This window comes from Martes martes (assembly GCF_963455335.1).
Source record: "Martes martes genome assembly, chromosome: 11".
Classification (NCBI taxonomy): Eukaryota; Metazoa; Chordata; class Mammalia; order Carnivora; family Mustelidae; genus Martes; species Martes martes.
Window position 1 is genome coordinate 85102599 of NC_137899.1, and position 21452 is coordinate 85124050.

The 21452-nt window shown below is 59.0% G+C and overlaps 1 protein-coding gene across 4 annotated transcripts; it reads right to left on the reverse strand.

Moving 5' to 3' along the window:
* Positions 1-5335: 5335 nt before the first annotated feature.
* IMPDH1 (inosine monophosphate dehydrogenase 1) lies at positions 5336-21325 on the reverse strand. 4 transcript variants are annotated; one of them, XM_080818044.1, is made up of 16 exons: positions 21192-21325; positions 17201-17299; positions 15012-15060; positions 12691-12792; positions 12490-12564; positions 12031-12237; positions 11810-11897; positions 10773-10972; positions 10065-10155; positions 9703-9798; positions 8248-8391; positions 7985-8129; positions 7544-7687; positions 7322-7405; positions 6734-6750; positions 5905-6109 (listed from the first exon to the last, which is right to left on the reverse strand). In XM_080818044.1, the coding sequence occupies exons 2-16, from the start codon at positions 17296-17298 to the stop codon at positions 6009-6011; spliced, it is 1641 nt and encodes a 546-aa protein (XP_080674170.1). In that variant the 5' UTR covers position 17299; positions 21192-21325; the 3' UTR covers positions 5905-6008. The 4 variants fall into 4 exon arrangements, with proteins under 4 accessions (XP_080674168.1, XP_080674167.1, XP_080674170.1 ...); XM_080818043.1 differs by having other exon boundaries at positions 17201-17302; positions 21192-21280; XM_080818042.1 differs by lacking the exon at positions 6734-6750 and having other exon boundaries at positions 5336-6109; positions 21192-21324.
* Positions 21326-21452: the final 127 nt, after the last annotated feature.

The window sequence follows — 21452 nt, forward strand, 5'->3', positions numbered from 1 at the left end:
CACAGGGTGCCCAGATGGTTAGTCAAACGTTACTCTGGGTGTGTCTGTGAGGGTGTTTCTGGGTGAGATTAACATTTGAATCTGTAGACTGAGTAAAGCAGATTTCCCTCCCCAATGTGAGTGGGCCTCATCCAATCTATTGAAGGTCTGAATAGAACAGAAAGGCTGAGTAAGAGAGAATTTGCTCTCCCTGTCTGTCTTCAAGCTGGGACATTGGCCTTCTCCTGCTGTTGGATGTAGACTCCGACTGGATTGTTCTCCTGGTTCGCAGGTATAGGTGCACATTCATGGTTACGTTCAGGGCGAGATCCTATTTGATATCCTGATGGACGTGTGGAGCAAGCAGGTGAATGCCAGCACAACACAGTGAGAGTAGATCAGAACTTTGAACTGAATTCGAATCTTCCAGATCTGTCCCTTGACCCAGTTGAAGCTGGCTTTCTCTGCACAACTGCTGAAATGAAATCCATTCCTGCACAGTCCTGGACGCCAGCTTTGTCCTTCTCGGACCTCTCACCTGTCCTCGGTTTCCCTAGAAAGTTCACACAAGCTCCAGAATTCCTAAATCCCCTCCCCTCCACCTCTGTGGGTTTCAGACAGAGGGGACCCTCAGTGCAAGGTCAGGGGAACCCTGAGCAGAGGGGTGCCCCACGCAGGCTGAGCCAAGGTAGCAGCCGTGTCGCAAAGGGCAGATTGGTCTTCGGCCCTTTTCACCCACGCCTACTGCTCCCAGTCCCCAGCCCCCTCCTGCCAGCTTCCCGGAGGGACTTGGGACACCATGCTCCCCCAGGAGGTAGGGTGGAATGGAGGGGAGGACATCTGGGCGGGCCCTGCTTCCTAACTGAGCTCACCTCTTGCCATCTGGCGACTTGGAAAGTCACTGTCTCCCCAGGCCTCATTTTCCCCGTCGGTAATCAAGGAATATGTGCTGCTCCCACCTCATGGGATTACTGAGGATAAGACGCACCCACCACAGAGACTGCTGCTTGGTCATAAATGGCTGCGGAAAGCAGGGCTTTTAGACTCCTCTCCGCCACCCCCCGCCCCCCCCCCCCAGCTTCTCTCCTTTCTGAGAGATTTCTTTACTCCCGTGCTCCTCCTGTCCTTCAGAAACCAAATTTTACTGGCGACGCTGGCAACCAGGGAATGGTTGCCAAGGGCAGGGCTTTCAGAAAGGCTGCCTGTTGCCTAGGAAACTGCCCCACTCCAGGGTCCCCGAGGTCTCACAGGTCGGCGGGTCCTGGCGCCACCTGCTGGACGCAGTGCCACACTGCTCCTAAAGCCCGCGGAACCAGGATTCCGGCTTCCTTTCCCAAGCAGGGAATGCGACGGCCCCCGCTCTTCTACCCCCAACATCTCCACCGTAAAAAGTCCTTTTCTCCTTTATGTCCCTAGCTTTCCCAGAGGCAAGAGCCATGGAAAGGAGTTAGAGGCACCGTGGACGATGGGAGGGATGGAAGCGACATCCTTCCCCACATAGAAGGACGGAGGGGAGGGGAGCAGGGCTCCTGGTGGTGTTGAGTCCAAACGAAGTTTCTCCTCTTGATTCCCGGAAGCCCAGAACACGTTTCGTTCCCCACTAGCCCGTTTCGCAGGGAAGGAGCAGTAGGGAGGAAGACATCAGAGTTGGGAGTGGGAGAGTGACAGGCTGGCTCATGACAAGGACCTCACATCACAGCCACCTCTGGCTCCCTTCTTCCTTCCCCGCCTCTCCACCCCTGGTGAGCCTCGTCCTGGCCTCCCTTCTCTTGGCTTTCCCTGAGAATCCTCCCACCCACCCTGACAGCTTGTCAGAGAAAGCTCTGGTTGCCTCAGATGATCCTGCCTCAGACCAACCCCAGGGGGGCAGAAAAGAAAGAGAAGCAGAAAACTACTCTGAGAGACCAGGTCTCCTGAGTTGGTCTGCCACCTGAGGCAGCCCCTACCTGCCCTTGGCCACTCTGAGATGACCCTGCCCTGAGAGGTGAAGGGTGAAGCGGACCTGATGTGCAGGGTCAAGAGACAGAAAGCTGTGGAGATGCCTGACGTGCCGGTGGGGGTGGGGTGCTCTTCCTTCCCTAAGAGAAGAGAAACTGAGGCACCTTTCCCCTCTTCCTAAGTAGAGAAACTGAGGCACCCAGAGAGGGAAAGGCTGGTCTCTACCTGTCCCAGGCCAGGTGAGATAGCACCCTCTCACCCACCTGCCTCCTTCCGACTAGCTGGGCTGGGGAGCGCCGCTCACTTGGGAGCCAGACACCAAGCTCTCAGGCCCAGAGACTGCTGTTGCCAATGGCCTTGAGAAGGGGTGGGGCAGAAGGTTGGGACTAAGGTCTCTCGGGTGCCTGACCCTGCCTATCTTCCGTCTGGAACTGACCTGGGAGAAAGGTACAGGAGGCTGGTGAAAGTGACTCCCACACTCTACAGGTGAGGGGCCCCATCCTGGGGACAACAGGTATGGGGAGCAGGGTTTGGGAGCTGGGGCCTGGTCAGTGCTGTTGGGGTTGCGGGGTGGTGGACAGAATGCCCCCAGCCCCTGAATAAGGAGGGGTCCAGGTATAAAGTTAGGGGGAGAGGCACGGACCCAGAGAGGTTGGGGTCGGAGTGTGGCTCTCAGGCTCCAGGAGGAATCCTGAAGGAACAAAAAGCTTAGTTCGAGGGTGGAGGGAGGAGCTGCCTCTCCCCCCTCTCCCCAGGGCTGGCCCCTCTTTCTCTCTAGACCCCACTCCTGGATGTGAGGAGATGGGGTGGAGGGAGAATTGAAGGTGGCGGAGTCGTACACAGCTGGGGTGCTGACCCCTCCCCTGGCTGGCTGCCCACCCACTCCCTGATCGGCACTAGAAGCACAGCTGGGGTGCTGACCCCTCCCCTGGCTGGCTGCCCACCCACTCCCTGATCGGCACTAGAAGCACAGAAGCTGAAAGAGCCTTCAGAGGGCTCGTGCAGCTCCTCCAGAGCTACGGGGTGAAGCCATCTGAGAGCCCCTGCCCTCTGCTGGCAGATGTTGGGGGGGAGGTAGAGTCGAGGGCCACCCACCACTCTTCCATCCGTCCTCCAGGGTGGGCAGCCACAGCCCCACGGCTACCCCCCGGCTCTCGGGCTCTGTTCACCTGCACTGCAAGCCGCACCTCCCAGGGTCCCCTGGTCCCCCACCAGCTGCTGCTGCTTCTGCTCCTGCCCCGGCAAGGACAAGTAACTGCCGCTCTCCCTGGCCCGTGGCTTCGAGGTGCTGGCCACGGAGAGAGTGCCAAGCCACTTCCCATGCCAGCACCGGAGCCCAAGGTGGACTGCCTGGGTGCTAGTGTCGCTGTGGGCCACTGGGACCCTGGCCGGCTCCCTGCACAGATGCTACCGCTCATGAGGCAAGACCTGGGGTGCCGTAGCAGTGAGTCCTGGGGCCTGTGCAGCCACATCTTCCATGGCCTGGTGGCAGGCACCCTGGGCTGCACAGAGCTAGGCGAGGGTGCCGGGTCTGCGCGAGGGGGCGCCTGCACCTCACGAACTAGGCTGGACTGCGGGTGGACACATCCTGCTGACTGTGGGGTCTGTGATCTGCATCTGTCCCAAATGTGGTTCTGGACCACCTCAGAGTGTCCATATGATGTGGCCTTCCTCCCTAGAGCAACTCTCCCCTTGTCCCACCTGGGCCTGAGTGTACTGTCCGGGCCAGCCTGGCATGCGTTCATCTCTAGCCTCTGTTCCTTTGCAGAAGGGGAGGGCAAATAGGGTGTGCTAAGACTAATTTACAGAGCACCCAGAACCTTCCACACATTCTCTCATGTCAACGCTACAATGAGGTCACGAAGTGGGTACCGTGTCATCTGAAAGTCTCATGGCACGTGCTTTGGTGAGTCTCAGAAATCACAGAAACTGGATTCTCCAATTTCTTCTTACAACAGTGATTCTCAAGCTTAGGTATGCGTCAGAATCCCCCGGAACTGAGTGATAACTCAGAGGCCCAGACCCTGTCCAACCTCAGGGAGCCCGGGCTTCTGGGTTTGTTTTTAGCTTTCCGGTGGGGTTGGATACGCACCAAAATTTAAAGACCACTGTGCCTGAATTCCCTCTAGGAGCACCAAAGTAAGGCTAACATACCTCAAGTAACAGGAAAGTCATCGATCTGAGGTAACCCATTCTCCTGGTCAGCTCCAATGGACCGCCGGGGTCTAGCACGGAAGAAAAATTCTCCCTTTGAACCACTCACACCCTTGATGCTGGGTGACTCCGGAGTTCTCTAAAAACCCTTAGATCTGGCCAAGCCGATTCCTGTACGGTTTTTGTAAACCGATGTGCAGGACAAACTACGAGACACAGCCTCGTTTTGGTCCATCCCCTCGAAGTTCCTACCATCCCCTGGTATCCGTGGATCGTTCTCCCACATAGCTGGACCACCTTGGACTCTTAGGTGCTCACTGAGGCCATGGACTCCAGGGTTCGAGGCCTCCGCGGACTCTCAGTGACCCAGTCACTTTGCAACAACTGAACCGGCTCTGAACATCCCCCCACCCCGGCAGTCCTGCCCTGCAGCTCTTTGCTTCTCACCCCTGAAGATGCCACCATGAAAGGCTGGCCCCAGACCAAGGGGCTCTTTCCGGAAAGGTCTGAGGGCTGGCAGGTCCCGGCAGGCAGGCGGAGAGGAGCCTGAGGCAGCCCCTCCCCGACAGTCAGGGGAATGTTTCCAGCTGTTCACGGGCCACAAACTGGGTTTTGTTTCGACAGCCTCTGCTCGTTCCTGCCCCTGGAGCACTTGGGCCATCTTCTTGGCTTACGCGCCTGAGTGGTGTCTGTACCTAGGTGGCTTGGCTGTGAGACCAATGCCCAGTTGCAACAGAGGCAGAGGAAGGCAAGGGGAACGCCCCAGGACCCCCCCTGCCCCCAGGAGATGCAGCAGCCCATGCGTCATTGCCGTCCCCACAGGGCGGGGTTTGAGGCTGGGACACAGGGTCTGAGTGCAGACGAACAGTGGGAGCTGGGCCCCTCTACCCAGTACCCACACACGGGTCTCTGCGGGTGAGGTTGCCGGTCAGGGCTGCAGCCCCACTCTGCGCCTGCCTGTGTCCGGGCTGCACCGTTTGGTGTTGCGAGGCCGCAGGGGGGACTTGTGGTCAGCCACCAGGGAGGCTCCTGACATTCGTCTTCTGCGGCCTCGATGGCCCCAGGCAGCAGGGGCATATGCCCGCGTAGGCTCTGCCTGGCCATGCGGCCCAATTGTGCCAACGCCCCCTAGAGTCCCACAACGCCCTCCTCCCCTTCCTGGGGAGGCTGGGCCTGGTGCCCCCCAACCCCACCCCAGCCCGGCTCTGATGGGGGCTCGGAGCTACCAGGATGGGGGCCAACTGCCCAGTGGACAAGGGGCAGAGACAGGATGGAGAGGTATTAAGACCTCTTGATTTATTCTGATTATTTAATATACAATGACGTAACTGTGACCCCAAAGTGTGCAAAGTTAAAGCCTTCGACTGCAGCTGAGAGGAGAGGGCAGGAATGGTACACCTGGGGATGACGGTGAGTCAGGAATGAAGGGCAGCCTCCTCCCCAGGGCCAGGGACAGGGGTGGGGGTGGGGGCAGCGGCCTGAGGAGCTGGGCCCGGGTAGCCTAGGGCCAGGGGAAGGGGGCAGAGACCTCCCTCTGGCCTAGGTCGGGAGCCCAGAAGTGCCACATGGCTGAGGGGGCAGCAGCCCAAGAAGGGCCAGAGGCAGGGCCAGGAGAGCACCATTTCCGGGGTGGGGGTGGGGAGGGAGGTGCCCTACGGAAGCCAGGAGGGGCCACCTGCCCCAGGGGTGGGCGCCAGGCCGGAGCAGGCTGCAGCGAGAAAGACCTGAGGCAGGCACACGGCCTGAGAGCCCAGGCTGGCTAGGCTCAGGGGGACTGAAGGAGGGGGAACCTGGGGTGACCCCCAGGGCAGCCGAGCCCTGGGAGCAGTCCGAACTCTGCAGGGGTTGGCCAGGAGGGGGCCATAGACCCTCGGGGGCTCCCCTCCTCTCTCCCTGGAAAGGAGCTGCGGAATCCGTAGTGCAAATCTATGGACCACTCAGTTATGGAGGGAGGCAGTGCTCAAAGGGGCACCCTGGGGCGCACCCCCTCCACTGCCCCGGCTTCCACCACCATCCTCAGTACAGCCGCTTCTCGTAACTGTGGGGACAAGGCAAGAGGGAAGCCAAGAGTGGGTTTCTGGACCCTGCTCCCTTCCCAGATCCCCTTGCCATTAGGCCTTGGGCTGCCAGGGCACCCCCACATGGGGGGCATGGGGGAGGAAAGAGCAGGCCCTGTGCCTCTGTGTTCCCCAGGCCAAGGCTCCTGAAAGAACCATGCCAGGTCCAGAGACAGCCATGCTCCTTCTGGCCACAGCCACGGCTGAGCGGACTGTCCTCAGTGCTGGGGGCGGAGATGCAGCTATGGAAGACACAGTCCATCCTCACGAGCAAGCTCAGACCAAGCTGCACCTCCGCCACCCACGTCCACCCCACCCCTGCACACACAGCGGCCTAGGCCTAGGTGGTCACTGGGTCCAGTCCAAGACAGGGTAGCCTGAGGCCTGTGGTCAGGGACATTGGTCTGCACCCCAGAAGGGGTGGTTTCCGCTGGAGGAGAGGCCACAGTCGGCTGCCCCCAGCTTGGTGTTGGTCCTAGGGTCCATGTCCCCTGCTGACACCCCAGGGCCACCCCCGACCCAGCAGCCCCTGCCCCCAACCCAGGTCCCACCCAGACTGCCCCTGCTCTACTCTACGCTTGGCCCCGGGCAGCGCAGTTACTTACACGGCAGAAAGGTATAGCTACGGGAGGGTGGGGCAGAAAGAGACACAGGTTAGACGCCCGCGGGTGTCTGGGGGGGGGGGTAGGCCCTCTCGACCAGGGCGGGGACACATGCCTCTGCGACTACTGCTGCCAACTAGCACTGCCCCCACCCACGGCCGCCCCAGCTCTGGCCCTGGCATCTGTCACTCTGCCCTTGTCCCCGCCAGAGGGCGCGTGCCCCCAGCCTCCACCTGCCTGCCTGACGCTGCCACCAGCAAGAGCCCGGCGCCACCAGCCCCTGCCACCAGCCACCAAGCTTCTGAGCAAGCGAGGGACTGGGAGCCCAGGAGGGTCAGCAGCCACAGCCTCCCATGTCCTGCTCGGGGAGGTGCCCGAGGGGAGCGGAAGGGCCTGCCTGCCTGGGGGCTAAAGGACAGGGTCCCAGAGTGGGCCCAGCCCTGGAGGGAGATGGGCTCCTCCTGCGGCAGCACCCATCACTGGAGCAGATGGTCCACGGGTTCCCTGAGACCTCAGCCTGGCCTCAGAACCACGGCCCCACCTGCCCAACCCGGTGCCGGCCAGCTGGGGCGAGGAGGCTGCCACACTTACGAGTGCAGGCCGTGGACGCCACCCTCGATCTGAGCCGACATGGTCCGCTTCTCGAACTTGAGCTCTCCTGAGTACATCATGGACCTGCGGGCAGGTAGGTGGAGAGTGTCGGGGACACCGAAGACAGAGAGAGAGAGAGGAAGCAGGGAGGAGCCGGGAGTCTCCCAGGGACCCCCAACCTGTGTCCCCCCACACCGCCCCAGCCCCAGTCACAGGACTCACCGCAGGACAGACAGGCTCCGGGCGCCGATATCCTGGCAGCCATGTTGGATCCCCGCTATGAGGTAGGGCACGAACTTCTGAATGGAGCCTTTGTCCTGAATGGAGCCCGAGACACCCTGTGCGATCTTCACCTTATCCCCCTCACTGTGTGGAGGTCAAAGAGACTAAGCCAAGCGGGCCCCCTGGCTCAGGGGAGCCCACCCTGCCTCTTGAGGGAACCAGCAGAGGGGACACCACACAGAAGGCCCCCCAGAGCAGCCCCTCCCTGGGTTCTGAGTCAGACGGCCCAGGGACCATCCCAGGTCCACTACTTGCACCCTGTGCCCTAGTTTCCAGAACTATCATGTGGAGACTGGGCACCACGTGGGGAAGTCACAGGCGGTGGGGACATAGGAGGGTTGTGGCTGGTCTGCCCGGGGCCAGGGTTCCACGGCGGGGCACCTGAAGTATCGTTTCTGGCTGCTGCTGCTCTTCTCCATGGCATCCAAGGAGCCCATGCCCCGGTACTTCTTGAGCCTCACCCCATCGGAGAAGAAGTACTCGCCAGGGGCCTCCGTGGTGGCGGCAAGCAGGGAGCCCATCATCACTGCGATGGTTGAGGGGTCAGTGTCTCTAGCCCCACAGACCTCCTACTGCCCTTGCCCAGCTCCCAGCCCCCCACCTCCCCACCCCACCCTGCCCCGACCCCAGCAGAGCCCCCTCACCTGTGGAGGCTCCCAGGGCCAAGGCCTTGACCACGTGCCCCACGGTCTGGATGCCACCATCCGCTATGACCGGCACCCCAAAGCGCCGGGCATACTCAGCCACCTTGTAGACGGCAGTGCCCTGGGGCCGACCACACGCCATCACTGTGTGTCGGGGGGGATACCCATCAGAGTTCCAGCAGCAACACAGGGAGAAGCCCCCTTCTCCGTGTGCCCCACCTCCGCATGGGGAAAGGGACCAGGCTAGACGGTATTTCTGAGGCACAAGATAGGTGGCAGCAAAGAACACTAGGGGCAACGGCACCCCAGGGACCTGGCCCACTCCACCCAGAACATTTGCACCTTGCAGGATTCTGGTGGCCTTCAGAGTAGAGCGCCCCCACCCCCAGACCGGGGCACATGGGTCTGGGGGAGGGGGTCCCCAGGCTCAAGGTCTCTCTCTCAACCTCTGTGATTTGCGAAGCCTGTTCCCAGGGTGAGGTACTCACAGCCTCCTTTGGGATACAGGTGTGTGTTTCTCTGAGTTTAATTGTCCAGGGTCTCTAAGTATGAGGTTTTAAGCGGGAAGTCTAAGGAACTAGCACGTACCTGGGGAAAAGAGGCCTTCTCAGGAAGCACCTGTGGTTGGTTTTGTCCCTATCGCCTCCCAAGAGTTAGAACAGTGCCTGACACACAGCAGGTGCTCAGTTTGTCGAGTCACCCAGTGAAGGCCCCCATTTTACCAGGGCGGTCAGCTTAAGGGTCAAAACTTAAAAGCAGAGGCTCTGAAGGCTCTGAAGACCAAAAGGAGGAGATGTTTTGGGCAGAGAAGACCAAGACCAAATGGGTTACTCGGTGTTGTGGAGAAATGACCTTCCCTCGAGGGGCCAGATACATCCCCTCAGGCCAAGCCAGGACCTACAAGTCAGACCCCAGCCTCCAGGGAGCACCCCTCAACCACACAGGGATACACAGCAGGGTCTCCCCCACTTCACGGGTAGGAGCACACCTCAAAAAAGGGCTTTGTGACTGAGCTGGATCCCCGTCCCCCATTATTGCCACACGGTGATGAGCTCCTATGTCCTTACACACTCAGGGACATGCTATCTCCATGTCCCAAGTTCCTGCCTTGTCACAAAGCTGATCCCAACTCTGAGCTGGGTTCCAACGAGCCCCTCAGAGAAGGATTCACACCAGCCTTGGCCCTCCAGACTGGGCCTTCTGGACCAGAATCTGAGAAGCAGGCTGGCACATACCCCAAAACTCACAGTAACCTGATCTCACACCAGCCTCCCCCAAGTCAGTGGGCCACAGAGACAGAGTTGGAGCCCAAGTCACCCCTGAAGCACCCCTCATCCTGGGAAGAGGCCCGGCACAGCGAGTATTCAGCACGCATCTGTGGGACACGAGTGGGGCCCCAGAACCTGCGGAAGGCCCGGGGGGCGTTCTTGTTGGCATCACTCTCCTGACACCTACCTTCCTGGGTGATGCAGATGGAGCCACAGCCCATGCCCACGCGCAGCCCGTCCACGCCGGCATCAATCAGGTTCTTGGCCTGAGCCGCTGTCACCACTGAGGGGGTGGGGACAGGGGTTTGGAGAAGCAGGGAAAGAGAAACACTGTGAGGATGGGATGCCCTTGCCTTGCTCTGGGGCTGCCTGGGACCCCAGTCTAGCCCCCCTCACCCCCCCCCACCAACCCCCAGGGACCAAGCCCGTTCATTCAGCCTTCTGCCCCCACGCAGGAGCAATGCCATCACCTAGAGAGGCTGAAGGACAGAGGGAAAGTTATGCAGTGAGGGAACAAGGGCTGGGGGCTGACGGGGACCCTGCACTCACCATTCCCCCCAATCACCTGGAGGTGGGGGTATTTCTGCTTGATGTAGTGCACCATGGCGATCTGATACACGGAATTCCCTTGGGAGGAGTCCTGCGAGAAGGGGGACAGGAAAGCTCAGGCTTCAGTGGCTGAGTCCTCACAGGAGGAAGGGGATCATGAGTGGACAAACTCCTGAAATATTATGAAAAATGTTAGGAGAAAGCTCTTTCTTCTGCCCCCTGGGGAAACAGCTTGACAGCTCTCAGCAGACTGAGTCTCGAAGAGGCCTGCTTTCCCCCAAAGGTTGAACGCCACCGATTTACGGTCTCAGAGCAGAGAGGGCCCCGGCATAGCCACTGTATGGACCGGTCCTCACAGCAAGCAGGTGTTGCCTGGGGCCATAGCCTGTTCCCACCAACTCACTACCGGATGAAACCACTGCATTCCTTCCACCCAGGTTTTTCCTCTGACAGGTGGGCGTGGTCTTGACCCTCAGGGAGTTGTGGCGAGGATCAAACGAGTTCATCCACATAAAGGTCTCAGTGCAGGACCTGATGAGCGGGAGGTTCTCAAAGAATGTGAGCTCTGAGTGTTAGGGTGCGGAGGGCCTGAGCTGTTGGAGGACTAGTGACCCTCCTAATCTCGGCTTCAGGCTTCATTAGAGGCAAACCCGGGTCTCCGTGAGCCTCTCCTCTCCTGAACCACCGCGCCTCCGGCGGTGCCCGTACCAGCACTATGACGTCGGCGCCTGCCTGGGTGAGCAGGTCCAGGCGGTATTTGTCATCCTCCCGGGTGCCCACGGCCGCCCCACACAGCAGCTGCTTGTGGGAATCCTTGGAGGCCAGAGGGTAATCCCTGTTCTTCTTCAGGTCAGTGCGGGCAATGATGGCCACCAGCTCATCACGATCGTTGACAATGGGCAGCTTCCCTGATGAGGAATGCAGAGGTTTGATAAAGGAGCAGGCCTCTTGGGGCGGGAGTGGGACTGGGGGACTGGGGGACCGTGAGGAGGAAACGAGCCAGGTCAGAGATTCCACCGAAGTACCCAAACCAGCCACTAGGTGACAGAACCCACCCAGGAAATGCTCCTAGGGACCTGGCCCTCTTCCCAGGAACAGGAAGCAAAGAAACCTCCTAGCCTGGTGGGTTCCGGAGCTCTTCCTGCCCTGTGGCCTAACCAGGCTGGGTGGGTGGCCCCTGAGCACTGGCAGCCTTTCACCTGCTAGGCCACAGGCCACAGTGGTCGAAAACCCCTAGCCAGGGCACAAACGTAAGGCTGTCTTGCAGGAAGGAACACATACCCTCTCCAACATCACCCCCAGAAAACAACCCAGTAGGAGCCAGGGAGGCATTGCTAATGTCTCCCATAGGGCCCTAATGAATGTCATGTCAGCAGCTCCAATGTCAACTAAACTTAACTGCAGGATTTCTCAGGGCCTTTAATAAGCGAACATACAATTTTTTTTAATGGAATGTGGGAGATAGAAAGCAGCATGTTTCAGACTTTTTGTGTGTGTGTGATGAGCATTTCACAGGACGAGCTTTATGGGGAGACATAGTGTGAAGATGTTGAATAAAGGACAGGTTCTCCTATGCCAGGAAAAGGACCTCAGGATTCATGCTCTAACCCGGGATTGCTCAAACCTTCCCTAAGGCCTGGCCAGTCTGGTTGCTGGGACAAGACAATGGTCTGCAGCAACAGCAGGCCTGGGGTACCAGAAGCCAGACTGGGGGGGTCTGGAGCTTTCTGCCCATGCCCGCGTACCTTTCTTGCTGCGCTGCAGTATCTCATTTGCCTCTTTCAAGGTTACACCCGCTGGAGCCACCACCAGCTCATTCCGTGGCGTCATCACCTGTGGAGCCAGGAACATTTGCCTGCAGGTTGGCAGGTGAGAGAGAAGGGAGCCAGGCCTCCCTCTGGTCCCTGGTCACAGGCACCAGCCTGAGGCCCCAGGATGTGAGGTCCTCCCTTCGCCCTGCAGGTACCTCGCTCAGGAGGGTGGTGTGGTCCTTCTCGGCAAGAAAGTCAATGTCTCGGGAGGTGACAATGCCCACCAGCTTACTGCCCATGGTGCCTGTCTCAGTGATGGGGATACCGGAGAAGCCATGCCGGATCTTGGCCTCCAACACGTCGCCCACGGTATGCGAGGGGCTTAGCACCACGGGGTCCGTGATGAAGCCCTGTTCAAATTTCTGTGGGTAGAGATGGGGAAGGAAAAAGCTGGAGGAAGGATGGAGGCGGCATACAGCCAAGCCACAGGGGAGCCAGGGCTCTCAATGGGGAGAGGGGGCAATGGGCAAATGAGGGCTGGGCCCTGTGTCCCCAGTGTGGGGAAGGGTAGACAAGACCCCACGGCAGTCAGCCAGGGGATGTACCAGCCTGCAGGGATGGCAAAGGAGGGGATGGCTGGGTCACATCTTTCTGGGGACAGGCCTGGTACTTGCCTTGACCTTCCGCACCTCGTTGGCCTGGAACTCCGGGGTGCAGTTGTGGTGGATGAAACCGATACCGCCCATCAGCTGGGGTGGAAGGGGAGCACGATCAGAGTGAGGGCTCAACCCTCTTGCTCTGCAAACCCCATTTCTGAATCCAGCCTCCCATTCAGCCCACCCACCCCAGGGACGCCATCCTGGTGCCTGACTCACAGCCATGGCAATAGCCATGTCGGCTTCTGTCACAGTGTCCATCGGGGAGGAGATCAATGGCGTCTTCAGGGTGATCTTCCGAGTCAGGGCTGAAGTCAGGTCCTGAGAATAGAGGCACGGTCTAGGTGAAGAGTTTTACCATTCACTCAACAAACCTTTACTGAGCTCCCATGGGTCCCCGACACCAGGATGGGCCTGCAGACACAGCAGGGGACAAGGCAGGTAAGGTCCCTGCTGTCCCTCCTGGAAGTTACAATCTACTTGGAAAGATGACAAACACGAAAACAACATGTATGAGATTATTTCAGTCAAGATAAAGGCTCCAAAGAGAGAAGACAAAGCCAAGTCACCATGGCAAGAAGGATGTGGTGGTCAGGAAAAGACCCTTCTTGGGACGTGACACGTGGGAACCATTCGAGTCAGAGTCTGAGGGACTGTCGTGTCAGGCAGAGGGAGCTGTGAGTGTGAACCCGGCCTCTGTTCCGAGTCTTCCTGAGGTGTATTTAAGACAGGAAAAGGCTAGCACAGTAGAAAGGGGGAGAGCAGGGGATAAGGGGCGAGATGCAGGCAGGGGGTGGGTGGGCAGTGAGGGTGTGTAGTCTTGAAGGCCACAGAGAGGAGAGGAACTTAGATTTGCCTCTAAGATGAGAAGCCCCAGGAAGGTCTCAGGCAGAGGAGAGACATGCTCTGCTTCATGTTTTAAAGAGGTCGCTCAGGCTCTGATGTGGAGAATGGACTCTGCGTGACAAGGCCTGAGGCAGGGAGGCCACCAAGCAGGAGGCTGAGCAGGGCCAGGCGGGAGAGGCTGTGACCGGGAGGAGAAGGCATAGGAAGGAGTCTATCAGACACCCATGGAAGTAGGGAACCAAGGGTTTGCCACTCAGGGGAAAGGTCAGGGAGGCAAATACACACTGGGGAGGAATCTGCCTCTGAGATTCAGGCCAACGGCTCCTGGATCCTAGCCTCCCAAGCTCTCACAGACTTTGGTATAGCATTTTTGGAGATTTGTAGGCCCCTGAAATCCATCTCACAGACCCTGGTTCAGAACCATGGCCCTGCAGTCTAGAAAACCCCACCTTCTTCTCTCCCGTCATGCCACAGAAGAAGAGCCACACAGCCTTCCTGACCTAGGCCACAGGACAAGGAGATCCTTGATGGCTGGGAGGGGACCTTTTTGTCCCTTTCTTCTTTGCACCCTGCCCAGGGTCCGGCACAAAGCCAGAGGGCTTGGTAAACTTTGTTAAACTGAACAGCTGAACCAAGACATCCTGGTCACCATCACCAGGTGCATGTTCAGAATAGCTCAAATTTCCCCCCCAAATCTGTCCACATCAGCACTGGCTACACAGGCTAAACAGGAGTCCCCCTGATGTAAAAGTGATTCAGGCACACTCTAGCCTTTGGTCTTTCTTGAGGATCAGACCTGAATAAACATCAGTAACAGCAACAAAGGAATCGATTTCTTTAACGTGCGTGAATTCATCATGGAATAATCTAACTTGGGGCGCCTGAGTGGCTCAGTGGGTTAAAAGCATCTGCCTTTGGCTTGGGTTATGATCCCAGGATCCTGGGATCAAGTACCCCATCAGGCTCCTTGCTTAGCAGGGAGCCTGCTTCTCCCTCTGCCTCCCACTCCCCCTGCTTGTGCTCTCTCTCGCTGTCTCTCTGACAAATAAATAAATAAAATCTTAAAAAAAAAAAAAGAATAATTTAACTTTTCCATGAAATGACTTATACTCATCAGCACCTACCCCTTGGCTTCTATGAGCTTGTCATATCTTAATTGTGTAAAGAACACTGTTCATTCTCTTGGCTCATTGCTGAGCCCCTCCAATAAAGCGAGGCACCATGTTTCCTTGTATCTGTCCAAAATCTAATTCTTTCAGATCCTCTTGCCAATTCCTGTGCATTACGGATCCACAAACAAGTCTGTCCACCTCATCCAAAGTCTCCAGAATTTTACTGGCTTCTGTCATGTCCTTGCTCAGCATTTCAGACAAAATCCAATCCTTCCCTGCAATGGTAATAGGGCTGCTGCACCCATGCCCATGCCCCCAGGGTCTTTTTGAACCTCACCGCGGGCTCTGTCTGCGACAGCCCTCCCGCCCTGTGCTAGGCCCACTGCTCAGCATACCCCTGAGTCCCCGCAGCCTCTGCCCCATTAGACATGACCCACTGCTCTGTGCCAGTTTCTCCGGCAGCAATAAAGGCTACATGCCCAAGATAAGTCTCTCCCACACCCTGCCCTTGAACAAGAAGCCAGCCTCTTCTACCACATACATGGTCCCTCTCCCCCCCAGGTCAGCGGAAGAGGTACTCACCACCTCATCAGCTATGAAGTCTATGAATCCTGGGAGAATCAGGAAGTCGCTGTGGAGACAGAAAAGTGAGTGTTACGGGGTAGGGAGGGGTCCCCAAAAGGGGCAGGGCCTACCATGCCTAGGGGAGGGAGCCTGTGGGTGGGAGGAGGGGCAAAGATTGGAGCCCTCTGGTCCACGTTGTTCCCTGGTCAGGGCTGAAGCACCCCCCTGCCCTCCAACCAGCATCTGGCAGACTCCAGCCCAGAGACCTCGAGCCAAAGCCAGCGGAAGGTCTGTGGACTGGGGTGCCACCAAGGCGGTTGGCCCCGGATGCCCACTGCCTTCAGGGTTCAGAGTTCATCGAGGGACACAGAAGTCCCTGTAATGACACACAGAGCACATACAGTGCCTGCCCTCGAACACTTCTCCATCTTGATAGGGGGAGACAGTCAGCAAACACGGAATGAACCTGAAAACCATTTAGTAGCACAGGATGGCATAAACACCTCAAAGCACAGGACAAGTGGCTCAGCCCAGGGCCAGGGCTGCTGAGTCACGCGGGTTCAGAGCAGCATGGAGGGACCCCAGGGCACTGAGCGTGGGGCATGTTCGGACAGAGCAGGGACTCCACTCCAGTTGGAGTGGGGTACACCACAGACACGGCCTGGGACGGGAAAGGGGAGGAAGGGGGTTTCCCAGAAGTTTAGGACCAGGACACCTGGGCCCTGGTCAGAGCGTGGCAGCTGCCCACACTAGGGTAGGTCGTGGTCACAGCAAACCCGAGAAGGAGAGTGTACGCCTGCAGGGGTATGGCACAGAAAAGTGCTATAGCCACCACCCTACCCCCACCACGGGCTAGACTGCCTGAAATCACAGGGCCTTGGTGGACACACCCAAAAGCAAATGCTCCATACTTCAGGAACACTCCCAACCGGACTAAGCAAAGCAGCAGGCACCCCAGTGCAGGAAGGAAAAGCTCCAGGGTAGATCGGAGAGGTGGGGTCTTTAACCTGCCCCAGACCTAGAGAAACTCCTAGCAATTTCCCTAGTGAGTTTTCCTAGAAGACTCCAGTGAACAATATATCAAAGAGATACTTTCTCCCCCTTCATCAAAGACCCCCAGACAAATCAAGAACCTTAACTGTCCCTCCCCCCTTGGCAGCCCTTCTGTACAGTGAAAAGGCCTCTGTGGTTCATGGAGAGGCGGGAGGAGAAATGCTGGAGTCTGGGCCCCCGGACATTGTCTCAGCATTATCTACATCCCTCACCTGGCCCACACCCCAGCTGCGGCCAGGCAAGGGGGCCACGCAGGAATGACTGGGAATCCTGGTGTCTAGGGAAACTGCCTGCCAAGCAGGAATGCTTCCAGGTGAAGGCAGGGACTGGCAGGAGACAGGACTGGGATTCTTCTGACTTGCCAGCATCCCCACTCCTCCCAGCCCCAGGTTTTGATGCTCTTTCCTGGCATGGACACAATCCTGCAGCCCGTAGAGGAGCTAGTGCCAGGCCTGCAGCCCGCAGGACAACTGGCCCAGGGCCCATGGAAAAGCAAACTAAGCCAGAGGCAAATGGAGAGGTCTCATCCTCCTTCAAAATCCCGTGTGGGGTGGGCTTGGGGTGGTAGTCACAAAATACCCACGCCCAGGGGGGAACGAGTGCTAACCAGTGGGCGGGCAGGGCACAGGTGGAAGGAAGGCTGGACAGGTCCGTGGGGGAAAAGGAGCCATCCCAACTGCCCAGCTGGGCCTCTCCTGGAGGTAACACCCAAGCAGCTGCCTTAGCTGGACTCCAGGGTCCCTTCTGCCCTCTTGTGAAGCTGGGAGAGAGAGGGTGTCCTGGACCAAGGTCTGGAAAGTCCCTCCACAACTCCCACATCTCCACTTCCCACCCGTCCCAAGGTCCCTCCATGGGGTCAAAATGCCCACCAGAGGAGAAAGGGGGCAGGCCGACCCCGGATCCGGCCATAAACGGGGCACAGCACGGAGGGCCCGCTATGTCGCTGTGCCACGTCCGTCTGCTCTCAGCGCGGGCCTCCTTCCTGCCTTTGCCCGGTCCCCCCACCCCCACCCCAAGTCATTCGAATCCGGGCCGGAGAACGCGGGCGTCCCCGAGGGGGGAACGGTGCACGTGCAGGGCCCCGGGCTGGGGGAATCGCGGTGCACGGGTGGGTGCGCCGACCCCCTCCCCCCGCTCCCCTCCCCGGCGCTTACTTGTAAGTGAGGCCATCGGCGTTGGCGAAGAGCTGCTGCGCGGTGAGCCCATCCTCTGGCACGTAGCCTGTGCCGCCGCTGATCAGGTAGTCCGCCATGCTGCTGGGAGACACCGCGACCCGACATAAACACCCGCGCGGGCCGCCCCGCTGCTGTTGCTGCTGTCGCTGCTGTCGCCGCTGCTGTGCTGACGCCGCGCCGCGGCCACGCTGCCGCCGCGGGCCAGGCGGGCCGGGGGCGGGGGCTGCGGCAGCGGCGAGGCGGGCCCGGGGCACCGCCCTCTCCTCCCGCCCCTCCCCGGGGAGGCCGCCGCCTCCACCCCGCGCCGCACAAAGGCCCCGCGGAGCCGGGCCCAGCCGCCGCCTGCAGTGGCACAGCAGCCCCGCGTACCGGGCGGGGGAGGGAGTGTGGATCCCGTGGGGGGAGGGGACTGAACCTGACCGGGACACGCCCCCTCCACCAGTTGTGGTCCCGCCTCCTAGCGCCCCCTTCCCCCGCTCCGCAACGCGCCCCTAGGTTCACTCCCAACCTGGGTGGCCCCAATCTGGGCTCCCCCAGCCATCGGGTCCCCGTCTCCCCTTGTCCTAACTCCCCAGCCCAGGGATACCTCTAACACGGTTTGCCTTTACCCAAGACCAAGGGAAGGGCTCTCTGATGGGGACTTGGAGCCCTGAGGAACTGGTGTGGGCTCACCGCTCCCCAACATACTGGAGTTTGTGATTGTAGGCTCCCCATTTCCCCCAACATCATGCCTAGGGGGCAGGCAATCTCAACAATGACGTTCCCTGACCTTTGGGCGGCCTTGAAGCCCTCTGCAATTTAAAAGGCATTTTTCATAAATGATCACACTTACTCTACAGTCCATCAGCTGCCAACTATTAGATAGCCCCACTTTACAGATGCAAAACCTTCAGTTCAGAAAGCGAGGGAGGATGGGTACTGCCTTGGCTTCCTGATCCAATGCTTCTGTCTGACATCCCTGTCCCCAGCTCAGAAAGTGGTGTATAATCATCGGGGTTTTAACCCCAGAGAGGAAAGTTAGTTTTTATTTGGGAGGATAGTGCCCTAGGAAGGTGAGAGAGGATCACAGGTCTGGCTTAGGCAAGTACACATACAAATTAGGACAGGCTAGGGAAGTTCTGAGGATTTCCCCAAGCAGAAGTTTGGTGGCTCTGTGGGCCCAACAAGACCCGCATTTCTACATGGGGGCACTAACATTTGGTAGCAAATTGATTCACATGAGGAGACGTGGGGTAGCAGAAGGCAGACCCTTCCCTCTGTGTGACCAGCACGGTTAATGCTACTTCCTGATCAAAAGCTAAAGTGCAGATCTCCCAACCCCCAAACTCCATGGTGTCCTGTGGTCCCCACAGCTCACTCCTTGGTAAGGGGAGAAAAAGGCAGGGCAGGGACACAGTCCTCTTCCTGGCAAGGTGGCTGGCTGGCTGTGGTGCTCCTTCCCCACCCCCACCCCCAGCCCTGGGAGGCTGCGTTTGTTTACTGCACCACAGTTTGGTGGCAGCCAGGCCCAGGGGAGGATCGCTGGGATGCCCAGCCTCCCCCAGTGACACCCCAGGACCCAGGAAAATGCAGACTGTTCCATCTGTGTGCAGAGGGGAGGGGGACCTTCCCACAGAGCTAAGTGATGAGACCCATGAGGAGTGCCGGAAGAGACTCAGACGTCCAGTGCCCTCTTTCTTCTTACTGTGAGTGATGGGAACATCACAGACCATCATATGGGGGAGTGAGGGTATCCTGAGGGGCACAGCACTAGGACCTGCCACTGGCCACCTGGAGGCAGAACAGTGAGACCTGCCAGAGAAATGACCCTGCCCACCCAGAGCTGCTCTGGGGGCACCTTTGTAGTCATAGGATAGGGCTGGAATGGCATTGCAGACAAAGAGCACAGACTGCTAGATCTCTAAGGGTCTCTCTAGATCTCTAAGGGACCTGCTCTGGTGCACTATCCCCTACAGAATGGGTCAGAAATGGGTAGGGTACTAGTCAGGATTCCACCAGACCTGGGGCACAGGACAGCAGCTGGATTCTGGTATCTCAAATGAAATGAATGTGACATCTGCCCCAGACTAGAACTTGGACCCAGGAGAGGAGGCTGCTAGGCTGAGTGATGGGGAGGGTCACTTTCCCAGTGATGACAGAATGGCCCTATGCCCCTTCTCCTGCTCCCCCACACCCCCTCCAGCTCTGACCTGTCTGGGCTCCTCATTACTCTAAGCTCCTGGGCTCAGCCTGGGTTAGGCTGTCCTTTTCCAGAGACCGTTAATCCATCCCCGTGGCTTTCCTCCTCCCTCTTCCTGATCTTCCCCAGCTGCTTCCTCCATGGGGAGGAGACACCGAGGCAACCAGTGGGCCTCCTCAGCCAGAGGAAGGGCTGTTGGTCCCCTGAGGCTCCCCACCTAGCAGCTGTGAAGGCAGCAGGGCAGAGGAACAGGCCAAAGCACCTTTTTCAGGGTCGCGGGTCGCGGGGTAACAGTGCCAGGCGGGGAGCCAGAGGACTCCCTCTGCCTGGTCTGGGGCCCTTTGAAGGGACAAGATTTCAAAACACTTTTGAGGGGAGGGTGGGGATGGGGAGAAAAGGTAACAAAAACATTGGCATTGTTGAGCTGGAACAAGGAACATGGTCGCCCAAGTTCAAGCCAGAGAACAGTAACACTAGCCTCAAACCCAGGACCCAGGCTTTCTATGCAACCCTGTCCTCTTCCCACAGCTCTAAGCCAGTGAGAGCAGATGGAGGTCTAGTGAGCAGGTTTGGAATCTCATTACACCACCTGGCTGGGGCTCAGGTTTGACACAGGTTCTTCAGGGACGGGTTGGGGGTGGGGATGCCCCTTTGTGCAGAAGTACAGGGAGGAAAAGGAATGCTTCTTCACGGCCCCGGTCTGAGCTCTGAAATGATACTTTTGCAATACCTGCGTAACCCCCATCAAGCCTCCAAGTGCCCCAGCCTGCTCCCTCACCTCCTCTGGCCTCTCCCTATATAACCCTAGACCCTGAGCCCCACGAGCTGGATTTCTAGGATGGGAGGAAGTAGGGCTGCCAATCCTGAGTCAATTCTAGAGAGGCAGCCTGCCAAGGGAGGGGGGCGGTGGACAGGCTTCACCCAGCAGCCCCTTAAGCCTTTAAAAGTTCTTACATAAGCTGCCAGCTCCTGTGCAGAGCTCCGGGGCTAATTCCCCCAGACCACCCCCCCACAAAACCCAGCTTCCAGGTCACCTCCCCAGGCTGCTGAGCACCAACAGATGGGGCAGAGAAAGAAGTCCAAATCCTCTGGACCAGAAGGACAGCGGGTTTGCATTTCAAGCTGTGATACAATCCAGAGATTAGCCACTGTCTCCTTTGCAGCCAGTACCCCTGGGGCCCAGCTCAACACCCCCACTCTTCCTCCAGTGACTCTTACAGACCCCAGCAGGCTACGGGCAGGAGGGCGTCTTGAAGGTTAGGAGAAAAACCCTGAGGTGAGCTGCACTGGCGGCCTCATCAGACCTCAGTGAATGGTGAGGAGGGGGCGGTGTCCTCACGGGGCTCTGAGGAAGCATCCATCTGGACACTGACACCTGCCAGGAAGATTCTGGAGATAGTTCTAGGAGGAAACGGCTATAGGAGGAGCAAACAAAGTTGGACAGGGACTCCAACAAGCACTGTCTCCACCCCAGGAGCTGGAGCCGCTTGGACCAGGTACCGTCGGGTGTGTAACCGAAATCCGACACAGGGCTAAGATTTCAGGGAGCGTTTTTCTGCCCCGCTCCCAGACGCGGCACAGTACCGAACCGTTGGCCCAGTGCCTGCCTGCATCCCCCAACCAAAGCCAGGTGCGTGGCGTCTGAGCCCGGTTTCAGGAAGTTAGGGGTTGAGGCAGTTAGAGGGCAAGGGTGCTAGGGCCTGCCCTTCCCCTCCCCCGCAGCGTCGCCGGGTTCCCGGAGCCACCGCGCCCGCCCCGGATGCGCCCCGCGCGCTCTGCCCTGGGCGTCACCTCTCGGGCTCGTAGCCGGCCTGCAGCAGACGGGCGCTGTACCGCTGCGCCGCCGTCTCGTGTCCGGGGTGTTGCCGGGCTCCGGGCTCCGGAACGGCGGCGGCTCCGCCTCCCCGCAGCGGCGGCGGTGGCGGCAGCGGCCCCGACCCCGCTAGTGGAGCAAGCGGCCCCTCCATGCGGAGGCCGCTGCTCAGGGCGGGCGGGAGCCTCTCCGCCTGGAGGCTCCCCGGGCCCCCGCTGGGGAGTGAGCGCAGCCCAGTC

Excerpts from the sequence above, each read along its gene's own strand:
- IMPDH1 (XM_080818044.1), bottom strand. The coding sequence starts at position 17,298 with ATGGCGGACTACCTGATCAGCGGCGGCACAGGCTACGTGCCAGAGGAT. Across the intron at positions 12,565-12,690 it reads ACATGGCTATTGCCATGGCT|CTGATGGGCGGTATCGGTTT; the intron begins GTGAGTCAGGCA and ends CTTCCACCCCAG. Across the intron at positions 11,898-12,030 it reads ACACCACCCTCCTGAGCGAG|GTGATGACGCCACGGAATGA; the intron begins GTACCTGCAGGG and ends CTGGCTCCACAG.